Source organism: Ruditapes philippinarum, unplaced genomic scaffold (genome assembly GCF_026571515.1).
Source record: "Ruditapes philippinarum isolate M1 unplaced genomic scaffold, ASM2657151v2 ctg9937_1_1_1_1, whole genome shotgun sequence".
NCBI classification, from domain to species: Eukaryota; Metazoa; Mollusca; class Bivalvia; order Venerida; family Veneridae; genus Ruditapes; species Ruditapes philippinarum.
In genome coordinates, this window is record NW_026864467.1 from 20,001 (window position 1) to 34,567 (window position 14,567).

Sequence of the window (14,567 nt, forward strand, 5' to 3'; positions counted from 1 at the left end):
TATGCATATAAGGAAAATCAATGACCCCCAGGGGCGGGGCCAATTTTGACCCCAGGGCTTTTATTTGAACAAACTTGGTAGACACTCACTAGAAGATGTTTCATGCCAAATATCTAAGCTCTAGCTCTTATGGTTTTTTAAAAGAAGATCTTTAAAGTTTTTTCTTTTGGTTGCCATGACAACCAGAGTTCTGCATGGAATTAAATTCTTTGAACAATTTTTAAAGGTGACCACCAAAGGAACATTCCTGTGAAGTTTGGATGAAATTGGCTCAGTGGTTTATGAGGAGATGTCATTTAAAGCAAAAGTTTACGGACGGACGGACGACGGACGGACGGACGCCGGACGAAAAGCGATCACAAAAGCTCACCCTGTCACTTTGTGACAGGTGAGCTAAAAATGGACATGTCAAAACCAAATATCGGTAAAATCTGTCTTCTAAATGTCACATCAACCACGGTAAATTTTGCCGTAAAGAACAAATTTAAAAATTTTGTTTTACAATTCCTGATGAAATAGCCGATAATAAATATTCTTTTATTGAACAAAAGTATTTAATTTTATATAATTGCAATCAGCAACAGCTAGAATTGTGAATGTTTCAGCGGAAAACAGACAAATATTCATTTGTCACATATTTTCGCCATGTCGTGATTAAAAAAAAATACTAAAAGGAAGCTGAGTGTTATTCAAAGGTGTTTTATAACACTAAAAATGATGTTTATGAATAAAAACTAGAGGATGCTTTTGTAAAAAAGCGCATGTCTCCCCCACTGCACTGTGACCTTGACCTTTGACCTACTGACCCCAAAAACAATAGGGATCATCTGCTCTATAAGACCAATCATCCTATGAAGTTTGAGGGCTGTAGGTCAAAAGGAACTCTAGTTATCATCCGGAAACGAGAAATTGACCAACGGTCACTGTGACTTTGACCTACTGACCCCAAAAACAATAGGGATCATCTGCTCTATAAGACCAATCATCCTATGAAGTTTGAGGGCTGTAGGTCAAAAGGAACACTAGTTATCATCCGGAAACGAGAAATTGACCAACGGTCACTGTGACCTTGACCTTTGAACTACTGACCCCAAAAAACAATAGGGATCATCTGCTCAATAAGACCAATCATCCTATGAAGTTTGAGGTCTATAGGTCTTAAGGAACTCTAGTTATCATCCGGAAACGAGAAATTGACCAACGGTCAGTGTGACCTTGACCTTTGACCTACTGACCCCAAAAACAATAGGGATCATCAGCTCTATAAGACCAATCATCCTATGAAGTTTGAGGGCTGTAGGTCAAAAGGAACTCTAGTTATCATCCGGAAACGAGAAATTGACCAACGGTCACTGTGACCTTGACCTTTGACCTACTGACCCCAAAAACAATAGGGATCATCTGCTCTATAAGACCAATCATCCTATGAAGTTTGAGGGCTGTAGGTCAAAAGGAACTCTAGTTATCATCCGGAAACGAGAAATTGACCAACGGTCAGTGTGACCTTGACCTTTGACCTACTGACCCCAAAAACAATAGGGATCATCAGCTCTATAAGACCAATCATCCTATGAAGTTTGAGGGCTGTAGGTCAAAAGGAACTCTAGTTATCATCCGGAAACGAGAAATTGACCAACGGTCACTGTGACCTTGACCTTTGACCTACTGACCCCAAAAACAATAGGGATCATCTGCTCTATAAGACCAATCATCCTATGAAGTTTGAGGGCTGTAGGTCAAAAGGAACTCTAGTTATCATCCGGAAACGAGAAATTGACCAACGGTCACTGTGACCTTGACCTTTGAACTACTGACCCCAAAAACAATAGGGATCATCTGCTCAATAAGACCAATCATCCTATGAAGTTTGAGGTCTGTAGGTCTAAAGGAACTCTAGTTATCATCCGGAAACGAGAAATTGACCAACGGTCAGTGTGACCTTGACCTTTGACCTACTGACCCCAAAAACAATAAGGATCATCAGCTCTATAAGACCAATCATCCTATGAAGTTTGAGGGCTGTAGGTCAAAAGGAACTCTAGTTATCGTCCGGAAACGAAGAATGGACGGACGGACGGACTGACGGACGGACTGACGGACGGACTGACGGACGGACGGACTGACGGACGGACAGGGCAAAAACAATATGTCTCCCCCCGAGGTGGGGGAGACATAATTACTTTAGGTATTGTTTATATTTGTGGATATGGAGATATTTGTCATTATGTGTTCAGGTCACATATTCAATGAACATTTTTTAATGGAGGGAGGTGTGTGAAGAGAATCATAAAGAAAACAAAATGTAAGGTTATAAAAAATATTCTTCAAATCTCAACAATCACTTCTGTACAGTACAGTGTTGTCCATTAGGAACATTGGCTGCAAATAATAGTTGTAGTAGATATCCATGTATAATTCTTTTATATTTCAGAATGAAAGTGTTTTATTTATTTTACACAATTAGAATTTTATTATGTTTAAAAATTCACAAAAGAAAAGGCATAGGGTGAATCAAAAAAGTGAAAACAAAAATCACTGTAATAAACAGAGCTACATCTATAATCCTCATTAGATAAACAATGTTTATATGTACAGTGATTTTAAAAAGTTAGAAATTTCCATATGAAAATTAAATCTCTCAAGAAAATCTTATTTCTCTCATTAAAATTTCTCAAATGAGAGAAAATCTCTCACTAAAAATCCTGACCAGAATGATCCCTGTGATAATACTAGCTGTAGGCCTATAACTAACATAAAAGAATCCAATGTCAATGGCAAGATTTTAGCCTGTAGGGGTGAATAGCATTGACCTTAACCACTAAGCGAAGGGACCCTCTTGTATTACTTAAATCACAATTAAAGTAAATATTAGAAACAATTTGGTAACTAACATATAGAGATTAAAAAAATATAGACTTACTTTGCACTTTGGACACTTCTGTGCATTTGTGTTGCCATAGTGCTTCTCTTTTGCCCATGACTTCACCAATTTGTCCCCTTTCCTGAACTCTTTACATTTGATCCCATTGTGCCATGGTGCCTGACATTCAAAACACCAATCAAAATGGCATTCTGAACATGTGATTAACAGGCCATACTTTGTTTTCTTTTCTGATTGCTCGTCTGTTATTTGAGTTATATTGCTACACCTCGGGCAAGTCTTGACCTTCGGATCTTTGTTAGCGTCGACTAAAAACTTATAGTATTTATCTTTCATTGGAACTGAAAGTCTTCCGAGAATTTCATCTCTGTATATAAAAGCATTACAGCTCTCATGACCAAGACAGGGGATTTTCACGACACCTTGTGTAACGTTAGTTTCTATGTACTGCTCCATACAGTTATCGCAGGCTGGGTAATCACAACAAAGTCGCTTATGCAACTTCACTTCATCATAACATATCAAACATTCAGTAATGACTTCATCGCCTCTTGCAAAAGAAGGTTCAACACTCTTTTCACTGAAGTGTGGAAGCTCAAAATTAAAACCACCAAATTCATCAAAGTCAAGATCCATGAACTCGTCTGCTTCAAACATGGCCTGTTCAAGGTATCTTAAATCCATGATAGCTGTTTGAAGCTCCTCCAACTGCATTCTGTCTGGATTTGGCTCGTTTTCACCCATCGGAATAAATGGCCGAACATTGCCTATCATTGTTCTAAACACTTCTCGAGCTACCTCTAGCTCAATATCATCATCATTCTCTTGATTACTACTTGGTCCTGGTGATTGTTCTTCAGCGTCTGTCAGATCAGACTGCTTTGTTTTTGGTCTGACTATCGGACTCCTTGTTACAATGCCTCTTTGATTAGGTGGTCGCCATTGAATGGATGGTGGGGGCGGTGGAACAGGGATTGATTGCGACTCACTTGTTGTCAAGGATCTTGGTGGCAGTGAACATGATCTTTCAAGAGGTAATGGAGCCTGTGGCAGTGAGCATGATCTGTCAAGACTTAACAGAGGTGGGGGAGGTGGAACATTGTCTGGAATCGGTTTCTCATTTCTAAAACCAGCTTTGTGTGCTTCATTTACATTTCCGGTTTCAGCTGATTTAGACAGCTGTAACAATGTCAACCGAGGGACATTATCATCTGGATCACTGGTCTGCAAATCAGACCTTAAATTTTCACCACTGTCAGTGTTACTTCCAATATCATCACTTCTGAATTTTGATGTATCCAACAAATAAACATCAGGTTTCTTTTTTGAAAAATCATAAGCTATTTCTTTGTGTTTACTGTAATTCTTGGCCCGAGGTTTATTGTGTAAATCATATAACTTACGTTTTGTTCGACTGTAGATTTCAAATGATTCTTTTGAACTTGCTTCCATCCACTCTAGAGTTTTCAGATAATTTGCTTCACTATAAGAGGGTGCTTGTTTCTGTGCTGTCATTTCACCATGATCTGATGATGTTTTATCCCCCATGTTCACATGTTTTGCTTTCACTGTTTTTGTCAAAGCCCCATTGGCTTTTTCATTGTTAGTTCTTTCTTTAGATTTTTTCCTGCCATCAAAACTTTCTTTATCTCATGTTCAAATGGGTCATCTGAGGTTTCCTTTTCTTTCTTTTGCAAGTTTCCAGTCAAGGCTCCATTCACTTTATCTATAACTCTATTCCCATCATTTTTCATTGTAAGTTTATCTTCATCCATGTTAAGTTTATTATTTTCCATGTTAAGTTTATCTTTCTCAATGGTAAGTTTTTTGAACTCTGTCTGAAGTATATCTTTCTCCATGGTTATTTTATCATTCTCCATGGTAAAGTTATGTTTCTCCGTGGTAAGTTTATCATTCTCCATGGTAAAATTATAAATCACTTAGCTCTCTCACCTGTATCTTTTATATACTTCCTTCAATACAACTCTGATAGCAATAGTTCCATACCCTTGAATAGAAAAACAAATTAAGTAAGATGTGTGATATTTCCTTACATGACTAAACATTTACATTATGACTCATTTTCACAAATTTATTTTTGTTAACACCAAAAATAACCGTAAGAAGGATAACAGCTACATGTATTATTAATTTTGCAATATATTAATTGTAACTTTAAGGACATAAAATTGTTGGGTTTGCAGTTGCAATATAAAACCATCAAATATTCAGCCACTCGTTGTTTTTTTTCCTCCATCAGTAAAGCTGGAACGTTGCTATATGATCTATACTGTGTCAGTGTGACGTAAAACCCAATCAAACAAACAAACAAGTAACATAAAAAATAGATTTTTTTGTGTTGGGTTATAAATCACACCAACTCTAATGAACCTAAAATCAGGTCACCTTTTTCATAAATTCAGCAAACAGTCATATTATAACATTTTGATGTATAATTTTGTATACAGTCTATACACTGTTTGATGACATTTATTATTTGGACTGCTATGACACTTTGATCACAAGATACATCACAGGAAATCAAGTAACATTAAGCATATAAGTTATAAAATAAACTTGCCTTGGTGATTACAACTCGTCTACAGTAACAGGAACTTTATCATAACTTATACTTTTATTATCTCAATGTCACATCTGTTTATATCCTGTTTTCAAGTGTGGAGTCAAACAATTATGTTACACATAACATACTCAATTTATGTAATGGATTTCGTCCCCCATTGAATTCAGAACAGTCCATTGTTAATTAGAGTGATTCTGGTGGAACATGTTAAAAAACTGACTGAGTAAACAAGTACATGACTTGTAGTCTTGTCAAAGTGCCTGGATTTTATACAGGTTGCATAAGCCAGTCTATGGCCTTTGTAAATCAGACTTAAAATTGGGGTTTTAAAGTACACTATATACATGTGTATAGATGATAATTGCATCTTTCCACCTTTATTGGGGGAGGCAGACCCCTTACTATGTCCCCATTTGTGCATAATTTCACACTTATGTAAATCTCAGCTTCCAAGGACATTAGCAGGATTCGAACCAATAGGAGTGAGGGATAAGTGGTAAACAAATTCAGTAATCTTAACCATTAAGACACCTTACCCCATGTAGCATTCAGATGGTTAATTTGCTTATACACAATGTAATACAAAATGTATGTATAATGTAATTCCTTTTTTGAAACTATCAATGTCAAAGACATAATTTGCATTTGTTTGTTGAGAAAATTTCTGCCTCACTTTATTTAATTCAATTTCACCTTTTACATTTCAGGAAGAAAATATTCCATGAGAATGATTAAGATTTCAATTATTTATTCTAATTAAAAGCTAGGAATATAAAATATATTGCATTAAAACATACTTATTTAAAAAAAATCACTTTCTGAACTGTGATGAACATTTTAAATCTGTGGAAATCTTTTCTTTCATGTTAAATCAGACATGATGCACCTTTTTTCAGAATTGAGGTTAACATTATTAATGCAGGCTCTTTTCAAACCTGTGTTAAATATTTTAAATGTACATGTATATGCTCTTTCAAGAAATGTGGTAAATACTTCACAACAAAATATATCACTTTCCAGCACAAAGTGGATCACATTCCAGCACAAAGTGGATCACATTGGATCACTTTCCAGCACAAAGTGGATCACATTGGATGACATTCCACCACAAAGTGGATCACATGGGATGACATTCCACCACAAAGTGGATCACATTCCACCACAAAGTAGATCACATTGGATCATATTCCACCACAAAGTAGATCACATTGGATCACATTCCACCACAAAGTAGATCACATTGGATCATATTTCAGAACCACTAGTGGATCACTCTCTGATATGACTTTAGCCCAAGTATGTGTAACTGCTATAAAGAATATAAGAATCTTACACTGGCTGCCGGTACAGACCGGAATATCTAGCTCGAGGGTAACTGTTTACGGCAGTAACGAGGCTCTGCCGAGTTTCCGCTTAAACAGTTACTCGAGAGCTAGATATTCCCGCCTGTATCGACAGCCGGTGTTTGATTCTTTTTCTTGCATATTACATACCAATTATTTTCAGAACAGAAATTACGAAACCAGATATTTTCATAACGCACTTTTTTCTTATAGTAGCGTATGAACTTACAACTTCATTCATAACGGTTAAGTGACGTCATCCTAAGAACGAAATTCATTCATAAAAGGCGAGCAGCAATGACGTCATTTAAAGCACGCGACTTGTCTTACATGGGGGGTGTAAGACAGGGTTTTCTAGCACCGGTATAAACGGTAGATAATCCTGTCTGACATGCAAGAAAACTAAATACGGACTGTCTCAATCAAACAAACCTTTTTTATTTAGGGAAAATAAAGATTAAACTTTTAAATAAATGATTCAAGCAAGTTTTAAACACATGGTAAGTTTAAGATGTACATGACATGTATAATCTTATACAACAGCTTTTTTTGTCAATAATAGAAAAATTGCCATACCAAATAGTGACCTTCAAAAGTAAGTGTTTTTATCTCCTATGTTCAACAAAAAAAAAAACACTATTGACAGTATTATCAAAACATATGAGCCATTCCTCATAATTATCAAAACAATAAGACATTCCTTATAATTATCAAACTATCAGTGTCATTATCATTTTTATCAAACAAGCTATTCCTTGTTGTAACCATTAGAAATTAAAAAATATTAATGTTGTTCACATCTTTTCAGTGACCAGCGAACATCCATTAGTACATCCATAGTGCATTTTATAGAAAGACAGGTTGTCTGTATTGTATAACATTTTTTAGAAAGACAGGTTGTCTGTATTGTGTATAATATACAAGTGCAATGCTATGATTTTCTATCAACAATAGGTAATAAAAGAATGAAGGGGGAGGAGATGATAAGTGGGGCATTTGGATGGGACTATACTATCAATTTGTCTGCCATAAATGATAAAACAAGATATGTTTGTAAAACATGTATGCCCCCTATCAGCAGCCAATTATTCATGTGATAAGGTAATTATGCATGACTTCTGACCCAGTGATCAAACAATTAATAAGGGTTATCAAGTATCTACTGGTCATGACCTTGACCTTTGACCCCTTGACCCAAAACTCAATAGGGGTCATCTGCTGGTCAAGACAAATCATCATACAAAGTTTGAAGTTCCTAGGCCTAAGCGTTTTTACTTAATTGATCAGAAACCGTTTTTACTTACAAGGTCAATGTGACCTTGACCTTTGACCCCTTGACCCCAAAATCAATAGGGGTCATTTGCTGGTCATGACTAATCACCATGCCAAGTTTGAAGTTCCTAGGCCTAAGGGTTCTTTTATTATTGATCCGAAACCGTTTTAACATACAAGGTCAATGTGACCTTGACCTTTGACCCCAAATCAATAGGGGTCATCTGCTGATCATGACCAATCACTATGCCAAGTTTGAAGTTCCTAGGCCCAAGTGTTCTTTAGTTATTGATCAGAAACCGTTTTTACTTACAAGGTCAATGGGACCTTGACCTTTGACCCCTTGATCCCAAAATCGAAAGGGTAATCTCCTGGTCATGACCAATCACCATACCAAGTTTGAAGTTCCTAGGCCTAAGGGTTCTTAAGTTATTGATCGGAAAGCATTTTTACCTACAAGGTCAATGTGACCTTTCCCTTTGACCCCTTAACCCCAAAATCAGTAGGGGTCATCTGCTGGTCATGACCAATCACCATACCAAGTTTGAAGTTCCTAGGCCTAAGGGTTCTTTAGTTATTGATCGGAAACTGCTTTTACCTAAGAGGTCAATGTGACCTTGACCTTTGACCCCTTGACCCCAAAATCAATAGGGGTCATCTACTGATCATGACCAATCACCATACCAAGTTCGAAGTTCCTAGGCCTAAGGGTTCTTTAGTTATTGATCCGAAACTGTTTTTACCTAAGAGGTCAATGTGACCTTGACCTTTGACCCATTGACCCCAAAATCAATAGGGGTCATCTACTGATCATGACCAATCACCATATCAAGTTTGTAGTCCCTAGGCCTAAGGGTTCTTTCGTTATTGATCGGAAACCGTTTTTACCTACAAGGTCAATGTGACCTTGACCTTTAACCCCTTAACTCCAAAATCAATAGGGGTCATCTACTGATCATGACCAATCACCATTTCAAGTTTGAAGTCCCTAGGCCTAAGGGTTCTTTCATTATGATCGGAAACCGTTTTTACCTACAAGGTCAATGTGACCTTGACCTTTGACCCCTTAACCCCAAAATCAATAGGTCATCTGCTGGTCATAACCAATCACCCATACCAAGTTTGAAGTTCCTAGGCCTAAGGGTTCTTTTGTTATTGATCGGAAACCGTTTTTTTACCTAAGAGGTCAATGTGACCTTGACCTTTGACCCCTTGACCCCAAAATCGTTAGGGGTCATCTACTGAATCATGACAATCACCATACCAAGTTTGAAGTTCCTAGGCCTTAGGGTTCTTTACTTATTGATCGGAAACCGTTTTTTGCTTACAAGGTCAATGTGACCTTGACATTTGACCCCTTGACCCCAAAATCAATAGGGGTCATCTACTGGTCATGACCAATCACCATACCAAGTTTGAAGTTCCTAAGCCTTAAGGTTCTTTAGTTATTGATCAGAAACCGTTTTTTGCTTTAAAGGTCAATGTGACCTTGACCTTTGACCCCTTGACCCCAAAATCAATAGGGGTCATCTACTGGTCATGACCAATCACCATACCAAGTTTGAAGTTCCCTAGGCCTAAGGGTTCTTTAGTTATTGATCGGAAACTGCTTTTTACCTAAGAGGTCAATGTGACCTTGACCTTTGACCCCTTGACCCCAAAATCAATAGGGGTCATCTACTGATCATGACCAATCACCATACCAAGTTCGAAGTTCTAGGCCTAAGGGTTTCTTTTAGTTATTGATCCGAAACTGTTTTTACCTAAGAGGTCAATGTGACCTTGACCTTTGCACCCTTGACCCCAAAATCAATAGGGGGTCATCTACTGATCATGACCAATCACCATATCAAGTTTGTAGTCCTGGGCCTAAGGGTTCTTTCGTTATTGATCGGAAACCGTTTTTTACCTACAAGGTCAATGTGACCTTGACCTTTAACCCCTTAACTCCAAAATCAATAGGGGTCATCTACTGATCATGACCAATCACCATATCAAGTTTGAAGTCCCTAGGCCTAAGGGTTCTTTTCGTTATTGATCGGAAACCGTTTTTACCTACAAGGTCAATGTGACCTTGACTTTGACCCCTTAACCCCAAAATCAATAGGGGTCATCTGCTGGTCATAACCAATCACCATACCAAGTTTGAAGTTCCTAGGCCTAAGGGTTTTTTGTTATTGATCGGAAACCGTTTTTTACCTAAGAGGTCAATGTGACCTTGACCTTTGACCCCTTGACCCCCAAAATCGTTTTAGGGGTCATCTACTGATCATGAACAATCACCATACCAAGTTTGAAGTTCCTAGGCTTAGTGGTTCTTTACTTATTGATCGGAAACCGTTTTTTGGCTTACAAGGTCAATGTGACCTTGACATTTGACCCCTTGACCCCAAAATCAATAGGGGTCATCTATGATCATGACAAATCACCATACCAAGTTTGAAGTTCCTAGGCCTTAGGGTTCTTTAGTTATTGATCGGAAACCGTTTTTGCTTACAAGGTCAATGTGACCTTGACATTTGACCCTTGACCCCAAATCAATAGGGGTCATCTACTGATCATGACAAATCACCATACCAAGTTTGAAGTTCCTAGGCCTTAGGGTTCTTTAGTTATTGATCGGAAACCGTTTTTTTGCTTACAAGGTCCAATGTGACCTTGACCTTTGACCCTTGACCCCAAAATCAATAGGGGTCATCTACTGATCATGACAAATCACCATACCAAGTTTGAAGTTCCTAGGCCTTAAGGTTCTTTAGTTATTGATCGGAAACCGTTTTTGCTTACAAGGTCAATGTGACCTTGACCTTTGACCCCTTGCCCCCAAAATCAATAGGGGTCATCTACTGATCATGACAAATCACCATACCAAGTTTGAAGTTCTAGGCCTTAAGGTTTTTAGTTATTGATCGGGAAACCGTTTTTTTGCTTACAAGGTCAATGTGACCTTGACCTTTGACCCCTTGACCCCAAAATCAATAGGGATCATCTACTTGTCATGACCAATCACCATACCAAGTTTGAAGTTCCTAGGCCTAAGGGTTCTTTAGTTATCACTCGGAAACCATTTGGTCTACGGACCGACGGACCGACGGACCGACAAGTGCAAAGCAATATACCCCCTTTTTTTCAAAAGGGGGCATAATCAGATTCTGCTGCTAAAGCAAATATCCCCAAAAATACAAATTAATTAAGCATTTTCATCTATTACCTCAAAAAAAAATATGAGACCAATGAGCAAGACCCTATCCACAAAGACATACATGTTTAATATTACTTAAAGTGGTATCACAAAACAACTGTCAGACAAAATCTTCACATCACCTCAGGTCTTGAAGGTTTCTCAAAAGTACATGTATGTAAAGATTTAATCTCTCCTATTCTTCTAATAATTTTAAGCAATTCACTTTTCTTTAGGCAAAATACCATCAGATTGGAATCTTGGCAGCAAATGCCCTGTTTTTAATACAGGGTGATTATCACGATACCATTATACTATAGACCCATCTGTCTGCCCTTGCTAAAAATGGGGCATTCAAAATGTCCGTATACTCTCATTAAATACTGGCATAAAATCTTGTAAATCAATAGTTCTAGCAACATTTCTTAAAAATAATTACTTCTATTTGAATTAATAATTTACAACATGGCTTTAAATGATCTTGTTCAAGTCAAACTCAGCTATATTATCTTAATATATCAAAAAATATTTGGTAGGTTTTCATAACCAAAACACTCAGACAGAATGTAAATGTTATACATGAAATGGATTTTCTTAAAAAGCATTTGATAAGGTATCACATGAACATTTAAAATATATAAGTCAAATTACTATGGTATTATATGTAATGATCTAAAATTGATAGAAGACTTCCTTCAGCATAAAACCCAGACTGCTGTTATTGAGGGTGAGACATCCAACAAATATAACCTCTCAGGTGCCCCGCATGGCAAGGTCTTGGGTATCATACTATTCCTAATTTAATTTAAAGAAATGATTTCTCGGATTATATACAGAAGGACAAGTTTACACCTTTCCAGATGACAGCATAATACATGTTTACATCGTATATGAGAAATAAATAGCCTAACAATTACATCGAACTTCTCCACGCTGATTTCAAGGCAACTGGTAGGTTGGAGAAAAACTGGCAAATGTATTTTCTTCCCAGATAAATAAATTAATATCACACAGACAAAGAACTCATCAAAATTTTTAACTTAAAGCTACAAGAGCACATTTAGAACATGTTCACCATACCAAAAAAATTTAGGAATAATTACCCTCCAAAAAGATCTGAAACAGGACAAACACGTTCATTCACACAAAACTAATCAGTCTCTCTGATTTCTTACATATGAATATAAAAAGTTAAAATTCATGCATATAAAGTAATAGTTAGACAGAAATTATAGAACTAGTTGAAAGAAAACTCTGACACATAGATAGACCCCCGACAATTGATAAATATTATTGCTTTAACTTTGATCTTCAACAAATAAGAACATACTCACCTGTACCTAGTAATGGCAGGATAGACTGTGATGATATATTTTAATTTTGTAAACACAAAATTAAACATTTTGACCCTGAAAATGTGTCTTCAATAAAGTAGGGCATTATAAGAGACAAAAATCGTTAAGACAACTCAATTTACCAGACATTGTATTTCAAAATATTTTGAAGTTTTGAATTGAATTAATCTTTAAATAATCAGCAAGGGAACTACGACTGTTGAATGGCAAGGTTAAGATATAGTCAAAATATATTGACGTGCCAAAGCTTGATTCTAAGATATTTTCGTTCTGGGGCAGAATCTCCCTTTTGTAGAGGCGAGATATTGCCCAGACATGAAAATAGCACAATATCTCGTCGCGCAGTACAATTAGTTGGACAAAAGGTTTTATAAATTTTGGGAAAAAAAAAAACCAAAGATTTTCACAAAAAATAGAACGGCAAAACCTGTTTTTAAAAGGGGGGTCTATATACTTTGTGTTGGGGTGTAAGGGAAAAATAACACTTTTAATTATAATAATTTAACCTATTGATCCCAATGTTTAAAAAAACTTTTTGTTTTTTCAATTAAAACTTTGTTTTTTGGGTCAAAACCTTTTTTCCTTTTTGGTCAAAATAAAAGCCTCAAGAAAAACCCCAGAAAATTCTTTTTTTTTACATTTCATTTTGAGTTTTTCCTTTGGTTTAAAAATATGGGTTTTTCCCTTATGGATTTTTTTTTGTTTCTTTTTTCAAAATTTTTGTGAAAAAACACAAAGAAATACTTTTTTGGAAATAAATTTAAATTTAAAACTTTTTTATCTTTAAAAAAATATTTTAAATGATTGTCTGCTGAGATAACGCAGAGAAAATGTAAAAGTAAAAACTATCTTAAAAAAATAACCCATTAGGGCCTCAATATTCGGGCATACCCAGAAATGATTATTCCCCAACATGACTAGGTCATGCAATAACATAGTAAACAAAAGTCTGGCATGTAAGTAAATGAAGAATTAATAGATCTATTTACACGAGAGTGGATTTGTTGTTATTTAGTTCGAATGGAAAAGTATGTGTGCAATTCAGACGGTGGTCTGAGACCAGATGATTTTTGTATTGGAACAAAAATAAAGCACTATTCGCGACAGAATAGATTCTGTCCGGTAAACTGATTGTCCGGTAAATATGAAGGATCCCACTCCCAGTATAGTTAGAACACCCGTTAGAACAAGTTCTAGCTGATTTCTTTTCTATGAAAATGTCTTTCTAACCAAATTTCTATTCATTACTAACTGTACTGTCACTGACAAAAATGTAGTGTAGAAAATTAAATTAAACTCACCTGTTGAATGTCAATACAAAGAAGTTACGTGTGTACCCGTCTCGTACATAAACAGTACTGACGTCAATCCAGTCATTTCTTCATCTTTTGTTGAAATCTATAAATAGAAATGTCATCGGTATATTTTCTGTTTTAAAATGATGTCACGTCTGAGAAAATGGAGGATAGTTGGGTATGTAACAAAATAATAAATCAAAGTGTGGTGTTGTTTAATAAAATTTACATACCCGCATGAAAGCAAATAAGAAAAGTATTTTTTTCGCAGTCATTGATTTTGTTGTTTTCCAGACATACTATTTCCCATTCTTCACGTTTCAAAATACCTTAGGCTGCACACGACTATTGACCTTTTCGAAAACCTAGCTAAACACCGTTTTCCGGTACGTTACGGATTTAGCTCTGGAGGAATTACGCCAAATGAAGTACATAACACAGTTACATGATATTTCTATTTTTCTATTATTATTTTACATTTTAAGGTGAAAAAAGTTAATGTGTTTGAAAATTATGAACATTCCTTTGATATCTATTACAATTTTATCAAAAAATATTTTTTTATAAAGAAAATCAATTAAATTAAAACAGTCATAGTTGAATCTTCCATAATAAAATAGAGACATTTTCTGCGTAAACTTGTGTATTTAATTTAT

General features: G+C 36.1%; 1 protein-coding gene and 1 long non-coding RNA gene across 2 annotated transcripts in view; one reads left to right on the forward strand and one right to left on the reverse strand.

Annotated features, from left to right (window-relative positions):
• LOC132725707 (E3 ubiquitin-protein ligase arih1-like) overlaps positions 1 to 14,228 on the reverse strand; it is a 21,122-nt gene extending 6,894 nt beyond the window's left edge. The window contains exons 1-3 of the mRNA XM_060710890.1: positions 14,145 to 14,228; positions 13,918 to 14,014; positions 2,921 to 4,889 (exon numbers count right to left, since the gene is read on the reverse strand). Of these exons, the coding sequence (XP_060566873.1) occupies positions 2,921 to 4,429 (1,509 nt within the window). The 5' untranslated portion in view covers positions 4,430 to 4,889; positions 13,918 to 14,014; positions 14,145 to 14,228. The remainder of the gene's footprint in view (positions 1 to 2,920; positions 4,890 to 13,917; positions 14,015 to 14,144) is intronic.
• Positions 1,470 to 2,177, forward strand: LOC132725708 (uncharacterized). Its single transcript, XR_009625099.1, has 2 exons — positions 1,470 to 1,590; positions 2,026 to 2,177. It is a non-coding gene; the product is annotated as an uncharacterized LOC132725708 (long non-coding RNA).
• Positions 14,229 to 14,567: the final 339 nt, after the last annotated feature.